The following is a 10574-nucleotide window of genomic DNA, read 5'->3' as shown; positions in this document are numbered from 1 at the left end:
TTGAATTGTTAGTTAAATCATATTTTCAGGCATTTTTCATGTCATCCAATTAATATACATCGACTTCTCAGTTTACTCAAGGGCCTAAGTCATCGCTTACCCCCACCGCGTCAACCAATTGGATCTTTTCCTCGATGAGGTTTATTCCTTGTTAAGCGCAGATCTTGTCGTCACCGGCGAGCAAAACCCCCAGGGACCTGTTTCTAGGTTCATTTGCACTACATTCTTTTGTAGATTTGATCCACCTAAAAATAATTTGTTTTTAGTGCATATTTTATAAGCATTTTATGTATATTTTTGATGATTTTGCACTTTAAAGGAAGGTATTTTGCATATTTTTTGTTTCAGGTACTTGGAATGGACATTTAGAGAAAATGAGGAAAAAAGGAGCAAAAATGGGCAAATATAAGTGGCGCTATAGCGCCACCCTTGGCGCTAATAGCGGCAGACTCCAGCCAGATGGGCGCTACAGCGCCCCAGACTGCGTTATAGCTCCAGAAACTACCTTTCTAGAAGATCCATTTAATTTGGCCAAATTTTGGAGGGGTGTTTGAGTCAACCCTTGGTTAATTTCTATTTTCTATTAAATGAGAAGGATTTGGTCAAATTTAGAGACCTTTTGGAGCCTCAAAACTTCAATTAGGCGACCATAGATAATTAAGTTTTCTTATTTTGTGTTTAAGTGTAAGTGTGAGCGTGTTTTAATGTGTAAAAGTTTGGAGATTGCTTAAAGAAAACTCTAGGAGTTTACTTGGGGAGAAAACATAAGGTACTTTGTATTTGTGTTTAAGTTTTTATTGTAAGACTTGGATTTCATTGCAAATGTTTTGTTTTTGTTTAATTTCCATGATTTTTGATTAGTTCCCTTTTTCTCTCCTTGCTTATGAGAATTAATCTTGTGGGATGAGAATAATTTAAAAATTTCTTTTTTACTCTTAAAAATTATGATGGTATTTTCACTGAATCTTCATTTACTTTGCAAACTGGCCACTTGTGAGATTAAAATTTATTGATAAACATAATGATCTGGGAGGAATATGATTTCACCCAACTAGTGGATACCACAATTCATTAAAGGCAGAGTCATGACGATCACCTAAGAGCGAGTGCAAATAAATAGAGAGATAAGTTTTGATGGGTATATAATTAGTTAGTTCTAGAGTTACATGCTAGATTCTTATCAATTTGACTTAAGGTTTAGTACCCTAACATTGGGATTCAATCATCATTGTGGCATAGGCTTAGAGGCATCCAGAAGTGAGAGGCTAGGTAGTTCTGATGCGTAATCGAGATGTTAAGGAACCAACCTTAAGTTAGCCCATGTTCTTTGCTAGCACCGGGAGGGGGTAAAGAATAATGTATGCTTCTATTTGTTACAATACATAGATTTTGTCTTAAATCACTTGAATCCTACATATGTTAAAATTTCTTTGCAAGGGGAAAGGTTTTTCATAATATCCAAACTTGTTGTTATATTTTATTAAGATGTTACATTTAATTGTTACTTTCTTTTTAACTTTTTATTAATAATTTTTAGTAAGCATATCATTATAGACATCTTTTATGTTTAATTTGCAATTTAAATAGAAATTTTGTAAGTAGATTTTAAGATTTGTAACTTTTCCCGTGGGATCGATACTGGGGTTTTTAAGGAAAATCATATATTACTTGAAATGATATGTATACTTGCGTAGCATCCATAATGTGAAAATTTATTATATAATTCATAAATCATTGCATTTGTTCACATTAGCCGTTAGATATAATTTGAGACATATTTTTTGACAAAATTTTGGAGATTAAAAATACACGTAATTGCGGGTCGGGTCAAGATCTTGTTGCTAGTGAGCAACGAACCATCTATGGGAACCCAACCCTTTCAACCTCAGTGGTTCGGGTTTGCAATACAAAGGTGATGCAAACCAGCTCAGTCAATCCATCATAATCAGTCAATTTTCCTAGGTGTACCTGTATCAGGTGAGTTTCATGATCAACCACCAATCAATTCCACTGAGTTATGTGATCGACCTCCACTCAATTTCACAGACGTGCCCGATCAAATCAAGTTTTCTATGCATTGGGGGACGACACTTGAACGTCGTGGTGGGTTTGGTCTCGTCGGCTTATCACATGCCCCAACATATCAATATTAAAGGCTACGATGACTATGACATTTTATCCTTTTCTCTTTCCTTTTTGGAAAATTAGTTTCCGACCTGTCCCGTCATTGCGCCACGTTGTCTTTTTTGAGTGGGTTCTTAGCAAGCTTTATCAAGAGATCACTGTTGTGATCGCTGACCTCTCCTTCCTATAGAAGAAGGAGGAAGGGGACTTTGCTAATTGCATTCACGCTCACATAAAAATTGCTAATCAGTGGAGAGTAACGGGAGTCTGGTCGGCTTTGCGTGGAATCAAAGGTGAAGGTGACTTTTCACTAGTAGGAGCGACAAGCCTCATTTGGGCCATGTGTCGAAGGAGGTGTCTTCTTTCGTGTTGGGTGTTGAACACGCATCGGAATAGGTGGACGATCATGGTCATTCCACCTCGTGAACAAGCATAGCGTCTCATGGGGAAATGTTGCGCCACCTTGACATCCCTAGAGAATGTAATACATCCGTTCGGCGGTTGCTGCCATGAGGGTTTCAACTCTTCCCCATTAGCGGTGGAGGGGTAAGACTCATAAGCTTTCTGACATAAATTATCTTTCCAAGCTTTGTGAGGAAGAGTATGAAGAATACGAAAGCTTATGGGGGAAGTAGGTCTAGATAGCACACTAGGCGGAAATCCTTTCTGTGAACAGATGGGGCGTCCCTCGAAGTAGTTGAAGATATGCTACCGGTGGGCACCATATCCGTTCGATGGCTGTTGCCAAGGTGGAATCACCTTCTTCCTGCCAACGAATGTCAGACATGAAAAGTCACCTAACAACAACACTCTTTTTTTCCATTACTTTTCCAGCTTCAAATCTTCAGCATAAGGAAGATATGAGAAGATGGAGGGCAAGGAGAATGGGTGCTCTCAATGAATGAGCTTCAACACAGCCTTCATGCTTTTAGCTCTCCCACACATCCTGAGGTCCTCCCAAAAAGAGTGAGAAAAGCAAGGGTCCCAGTTACGAAAGATGGTTTCTATTGAAAATTTGTATTGGGCATATCTTTCATAGTTGTTATTTTGGATGTTATGTACATTTCGACCGAGAAGAATAAAAATGTTTCATGTTTTATAGTTGTAAATACCTTTCCTATCTTGCTGGTTGTATGATCAATTGACTTGCTTTGTGTCATTCTCCTTTTCTCACACAGGTGGTTCGAATGTGATAAATGTTAATCAAATGACCATCAAATCGTCATTCAGTCAGAATACAGAGCTTTTATAGTCATTCTTATCCATAAGAATTATATTATGGTACAAGAGGTGTCATAGTCATACAACATCAGGGCCAGTGTAGACGGTAAAAATTTATGAATTATCCACTAAACTTTTTTTTTCTTTTTTTAGTAATGTATGAGTTTTGCATCAAATCATAACTTCATGAACTTGTTTACTCCAATTTTTACTTGTTTAAGCCTTACTTGTTTAACACTTAAATTTTAATATTAACTTATATAATTTTTTTAGTTTATAGATACATCAAAAATTTTCAGTCTTAAACTTAAACTTATGCAATAAAGAATATATATATACCACTCTTGAAGAATATAATAATGTCATTTACATACATGGTACATTGATGTCTTGAACTTATACATTAATATATATATATATATATATATATATTTCACTCTTAAAAAATGATAATAGTGTTATTTCTAATGTGAAAATAAAGATATAGGGGTTATGCATCTAAATATAAAAATTTAGGGGTAAATATGTAAATACAAAAAAAAATTGTGAGCTATTCAAATTCCTCAAGCTGTTTGTTTATTTATTTATTTATTTATATTACTGAAATGAAAAAAAAAAAAAAGCATATTTACAAACACATTTGTTTGTCCTCTTATTTCCAAACAATGAGTAAAAAAATGAAAAATCAATTCATGAAAAAAATGGGCAAAAAGACCACCCAAAACTTGCTATTTACAAATCTACCTCCCCCTTTTATCCTTCTGCAAATTCAAACACCAAAATTCACAGTAAAACCCCAACCCATCTATTTCTATTTCACTCTGGATGCTTGTCATGCAAATACCAATATTTTGGGGGGTCTGTATGTAAAAAGGAATGGAGTCATCTTCTACTTCTGCTCATTCCTCTCTGGCAGAATGTCGTCCAGCGAAACCATAATGATTTGATCGGCGCCATTGTTGCTGTGATTTCTGTCATCTTCCTCCTCGCTTTCATCACTGCTATCCAGAGCTGTAATCTGTTCGAACATGTAGTTAAAAATGGTGCCTTTGCGATACGCATACAGTCGGCCGTCGTCGATGCCGAAGTTCTTCATGGGTCTGTAGTTCTTCTCGAAGTCTTCATCAAGCAGGGGACAGCACGCCATGGCTCTGAATCATTAAAAGGAAAGCTTTTCTAATAATTGTAGTATTTATGGAATGAACCCTGTAGATGACTGATAAAAGGCTGATGACAGGCTATACGCAAATATTAAAAAAAAACCAGGATAAAAGTGAAAAAAGCTGCCATCAAGAATGAACAGTAAAACTTATGTCTATGAGTGAGCAATTGAGACATAATGGGGCTCCACATAATAATAATCTTTTCGCTTGGAGACTGATTAAAATCAATTTTGCTTCTCTAAATTTGCAATGCCTTCATAGGAATGAACTGTAGTGTTTTTCGTACATGTTATTGGAATCAGTATATCATCTACGTATAAAAGAAGCACAATGTAATAACTATCAAAATGTTTAACGAAGCAACAATAATTTGTTTGATAGTTTGTGTACCTGCTAATTGACATAAACCTGTCAGATCTTCTGTACCGCTGCTTTGGTTCCTGCTTCAAATCATAAAGACTCTTTTTCAGTCTAAAAACCATGTCTTCTTTCCCTCTTTCCCTAGAAATTCACATCCTTGTGGTTGAGCTATATATACTTCTTCTAAGTCACCATCTAAGAAGGTTATTTTTACATCTATTTGCTCCAAATGTCGATCTTCATATACTGCTAAGCTCAACATAACTCTAATAATTATCATCTTTACTATAAGAGAAAATATCACAATGTAGTCAACTCCTTCATTTTACTAAAGACTTGCCTTATAACGCTAACTCTTCTTTTAGGCTATAAACTCACTTATTGTGTAGTGCCTTTTTGACATCTGATAGTTTTGCCAATTTCCATATCAGATTCGATAATAATAAATGTATCTCATCATCTATGACAAACTCCCACTACTTTTAATCTTCAACTTCGCAACCATATTTGTAGAATGATTTCTATCTAGACATCCACCACCAACCTTCTTCAGAGCTCTGTAACTTTTCTTAAAATAGTATTTATTCCCATAATTCAGTATTCACTCCTTTCTGTTTCTTTTTCTGACTTGGACATTTCTCTCATGGACTTGAATTTGTCATTGTCTGTGTTTCTATTCAGATTCTTTCATCTAGTTTCAACATTCAAAGCATAATTTAAATTTTCATCACTAGTCTTCTTGCAAACTTTTTCATAAGCATTAACCCCACAATATCATTAAATTTTAACTTCATATTAATTGAAAAGTTACTCGTAACAATAACTAGTTCGCTTAATTTTTACATATATACCACTTTACCTATAATTGAAAAAATGTGCTTCACTTTGTCTGAGCAAATAATAATAATATCTTTCTGTGATTTGAAAGGTTCTAGTGTTGTAAGTTTAAATATTAAAAATTATTTTTGGTAGCATGCTATTAATAGGATTTAATGATCGATTCAACTTAAATCCAGGCAGATATAAAGAAAAACTGAACATTAAATCCAACGCTCTGTTATATCAAATTTTCTCGTGTTCTATTTATTTTTCCTCGCTTTCTATCTCTTTCACGATGTAATACCGAATTTATTGAATCTGATTGCGAAGCATATATATTTCAACGAACTCCGCAATCGAAAATAAATCCAAATTCATCAAACTTGATAAATCCTACATTAAATCATGGTTGCATGCACCCAAACACCATCTAAGAAAGATTTACATACATATACATAGTTCTTATGTATTTATATTTCAAAAACTTTAGTTTTTTACATGTATATCACCTTATGTAAGGTTTCATTTAAAACAACGTCAACTCAATCAAATTTCTTTTAAAAGTTATGTTCTTCGCTCGGAGAAAATGAGTTAAAATCTTAAACGGTGAAAATTGTCGTTCATCCCCTATTTAAATTTTTGGAGGCTTTGACATTCGTTCCAACGGAACAAAACTTTCCCCGTGTCTCAAACGAACCCTAAATACAACTATTCAGTCGATAGAGAACATCTCAGAGCTTGAAAAAAATATTTTATCAGGAGTACGGATTCAAGCAGCGTTCGGACAACGGACAACGAACAACGGACACGACTCACCAGAAGAGCGGAAAAGGAAAAAAAACCCTCACTCGGTGTATCGCATCCATTGATCAAATCAGACTGACTCCGAACGTAATATTTTCTCGAGAAGATTAAGAGAAAAAAACGATAGAGGAAACAAAATTATGGAACCGACCTCACATGGAACAGATTGTAAACATCCGTTGGACCAATGTAGCATTCTAGGGTTCTGAGAAAAGCCGCGTAGGCGATGAGGTGTAGCCCATAGATCATTGGAAACGGAAGCCTCGGCCGGGGAGGGAAACCACCGGAAACGGCCGCGGCAGACGCCGCCGCCGACGGAAAATCGTACTCTTTCCACCGCACATCCGGCGACGGGGCGGCGATTGGGGACGACTGCTGTTGTTGCAGGGATGTCGATGATGGTGAGTCGGAAGGGGGATCTGCGGGCAGTGAGATGAATCCAACGGAGCACAAGATGGGCTCGAGGTCGTCGTGGCTCATGATCGGTCTGAAGGTCGGCGTGTGCCAGAGAGCCAGCTTCTTCACTACTTCCTCTAATTGCATTCTGAGCTCCGATAAGGTTGGGGGAAGGGAAGAAGAAGGAAGCTCTGTTCAATCTTCAATGGCGATGTTATAATTGATTAATTGCAAATCTAACCCTTTAATTCTGAGGTTTGATTTGAATTTTTGGGGGTGGTTGCGAGTATGGAGGGAAGTTTGTGGTAAGGGGGGAATGAGTAAATTACCATTTTAAGGAAAATATATTTCGTCCGGACATCCAATCGTCGGACGCTCACGTTGTCTGGCGCTGATGTGTTTGGCACCGTAAAGTCTGGCGGTTCCGGGCGTGCAATGTACGGACGTAAATTTTCTTCTTATTATTGATTTATTTTTTGGGTTTTGCTTTGTTGGGAAAATGAGAGCGGACAAAAAGGCGCAAGAAAATAAGCCCAAAATGCTAAAAAAAGGAAAATATAATTGATGCTCCTCAACAAATTTTCATGGTCTAGCATGAGTATAGAGGCGTGATGTGAACCTCGAAATAATTTATTTAGTAAGAAATGTTCAAACTTTGATTGAAAGATATCCATAACTTTAACTTCAACAAACTTACATTCAAGTTGACCTGCTAGCGAAGAGTAATATAATGATAACAAAATTTGTCAAATTCGAGTCATATGAAGTCTAGATCAAGCCGTAAAATCATTTTAGGAAGCTTTCAGTGTATAATTAAAATGATAAGCAGATTCCAAATATGACATGTTAATAAACGAATCCAATGAGTCTAATATCACTCAATTATGACATCATTAAGACACTTAGATATTCATAGAACGTCATCTGAATGAGAGAACCTTCTCAGGCCGTCTGATTAGAGTGAATCAGATTCGTTCTTTATTTGCAACCTGAACATTCCAAATAGTGCCCCACCCCCCTCTTGAAAGTGGACCTAAGCCTCGAGCCAGAATAAAAGGGAAGCTTGAAGAAGGAGCCGAAGGCTGCATTGCTTCAGCGCCAAAGGTCCAGCCAAAAAAACTTGCTTCTGCAGCCACCGACCACCGTCAACAACACCTCGTCGACCATCATCAACCACCACTTACTCCTTGCAGTGAAATCTTTTGTAAAGTCACAATCTTGCAGATTCCCAGTTGTAAAACAGCAAAGCACATGGTGGAGTAGTCGTTCATCGATGCACCTCGAAGATAGTGTATTGGTTCCAATAATTATTCCTAATTAGCAACTGCAACAAATCACAATCAGTGTACAATGAACATTATATCATAAGGAACTATGTAATCTTTTCCCCCTATGAGATATGAACCTCTACCCGTAATCACCGGCCTATAGTGGATTGTTCTAACTGAGTCAGTCTTTGTGGTTTTTTCCCTTCCTGAGTTTTCCACGTAAATAATTTATGGGGTATACTAGTTATTTTTTTATCTGAGTTTGTGTTAGATTCTCGTATAATACTGCAACTATAATTCACTACTGATCATCGCGAATTATCTAGCATTCATCGATTTGACACCATCTATGAAAATTAGAATCCCATTGCTAAAGTGCTTGCAGAACATGTTGAATAGACACCAGATGCAATACTCACAATAACATAACACCACACTTCGACACCCAACATTCCAGAGGACAATCACAGGGTCATGGGCTTTAGGCCTTCGCATCTTTCCACCCTGTTGGCGAAAAGCGCCTCTAGTCCCTCTTAGGAGGATTGTGTGTAGGATGGAGAAGTCCCAATATGAGATCTTTCAGCTTCAATGTTAGTTTCAACAACCAGTGCCCATGCAACCTAATGGAGCTTACTTACCACCAGTTCAGCAACCAACGCAAAATGCTCTGCTTGAATATATTCGTACCGAGACCCTCCCCCACGACGAAACACTGACCTTCTCAATACTATAACTTCCACTCTTCTATCTTAAGCAGCTTACTTGGCACCGCCCCTCCTTGTTGTAGCTCCTAATGACATCATCCGTGATGAGTTACGACACATGGTCCTGAAAGAGTTCCCTCTAGAGGATAGAGATCATTTCCCTACTTGTCACAACTTCTAAGAATCCTCTTTCTTAGCCAAGACATTCCTCCAACACCCCATCTCAACGGGTTTCAAGATCACAAGCATCGACTCCGATGAGAGGGTAATTGATCTCTGCGGGCACTTTAACCACTATTAAACCATCTTGCACATTCAATGTTCTCGTGATGCTATATAGGTATACAATATCCTTCATATTGATGTAATCTTCAAGACGTTCATCTTTTTTTAATTATAATTTAATCATTTAGAATGAAAAAATTTTGCACATCAATAAAAAAATAAGAAGATGAAGAAAAAAATCCCATATAGATGAAAAAGTATGGTTTTAAAAATCAGACCGGACTGGCCGACCGGGAACCGGGCGTGATTCCGGTTCGGATGGAAGCAAAAATCTAATTAGCGTCGAATCAAATCGTTCGTCCAACCGAAAAACCGTTTCCAATTTAAGGGAACCGGTCCGAAAGTCATTGGGAAGTGCAACCATGGGAAGTTTCCAATGGAATCGAAAGACATTGAGAACTAAGAAGAGCATGCAACATATCATGAGATATTGTGCTAGCTTGGCATATGGGATCAATAGGAATCTCGAGATAGAGGTCTTTTATTTATAGTAATAAAAAAAAATTTAATGTAACAAATTTATATGTCCCCATTTGATATCTTGAACAATCAAATTTTAGCAACATTATTATTAACCACATATAACCATCATATATTATCATTAAAACTTTCCTTTTGTTTGTATAAAGTTGAGAATATTAACATTGACATCATATATTATTCTCGAGATATCTTTATATTTTGAGATGTTTATTAACCCCACTTGCCACGTGATCCATGAATACTGTTAATATGCACAATACAACAAAAATTCAGATTATATTTCACATATATTTGCTTACTTTGCAACAAAACCAAAAAATTGATCTTGAAGAAAAATAAGAATTTAACTTTTAATTTATATATATTGGGATACTACGCAAGTATATGTATCGTTATCAAGTAATATATGACTTTTTGATTAAGACCAGAATATCGAACCCACAGGGAGAATACGCAAAATGCACTATTGAACAATAAACTTTCTATTTTTAATAAAAAAACTTAATAAAAAGATAAATATCTAAACTAAAGATGATTTTTGCAGTAATGAAAATTTAAATATTTTTGGTATTTTTAATTTTTTGATAGAACAATAACAATTTAAAAGATAACTAGAGTTTTTGTAGAAGAAAAACACTAAGTATGAAAATATATTTCTTTTTGTTATGAATCAATAATAAGTATAGAAATTCTGTTGTGGAATTATGCAAATTGTGTTGTGTCAAATAGAAGTAGTAATATTCTTTACCCTTACTAGAGATGTTATAAAGAACATTGACTAATTTAAAGTTTGAATAGTTCTGAAGACCGGCTAGGCAGGGAAGATACTGACACTTACTCTAGAGTTCCCTCGATTCCCTCCACCTGGGGGCTAACATTCTCGTATCAGAACCTAAAACAATAAACCAAGTTGGGGGCTTTAACCTGTCACTTTAAAGTCCTCTAAC

The 10574-nt window shown here is 36.2% G+C and overlaps 1 protein-coding gene across 1 annotated transcript; it reads right to left on the bottom strand.

Moving 5' to 3' along the window:
* Nucleotides 1-4000: 4000 nt before the first annotated feature.
* Nucleotides 4001-7190, bottom strand: LOC110023776. The gene is made up of 2 exons (XM_020723355.1): nucleotides 6643-7190; nucleotides 4001-4496 (listed from the first exon to the last, which is right to left on the bottom strand). Exons 1-2 carry the CDS (start codon nucleotides 7032-7034, stop codon nucleotides 4235-4237), a joined length of 654 nt encoding a protein of 217 aa, XP_020579014.1. The 5' UTR covers nucleotides 7035-7190; the 3' UTR covers nucleotides 4001-4234.
* Nucleotides 7191-10574: the final 3384 nt, after the last annotated feature.

Source organism: Phalaenopsis equestris, unplaced genomic scaffold (assembly GCF_001263595.1).
Source record: "Phalaenopsis equestris unplaced genomic scaffold, ASM126359v1 Scaffold000229, whole genome shotgun sequence".
Classification (NCBI taxonomy): Eukaryota; Viridiplantae; Streptophyta; class Magnoliopsida; order Asparagales; family Orchidaceae; genus Phalaenopsis; species Phalaenopsis equestris.
This window is presented reverse-complemented; position numbering and strand designations above follow the sequence as displayed.

Bases quoted from the DNA above. Each gene is read 5' to 3' on its own strand.
- LOC110023776 (XM_020723355.1), bottom strand. From the start codon at position 7,034: ATGCAATTAGAGGAAGTAGTGAAGAAGCTGGCTCTCTGGCACACGCCG. The intron at 4,497-6,642 runs GTCGGTTCCATA...TTAATGATTCAG, and splicing joins TACAATCTGTTCCATGTGAG to AGCCATGGCGTGCTGTCCCC.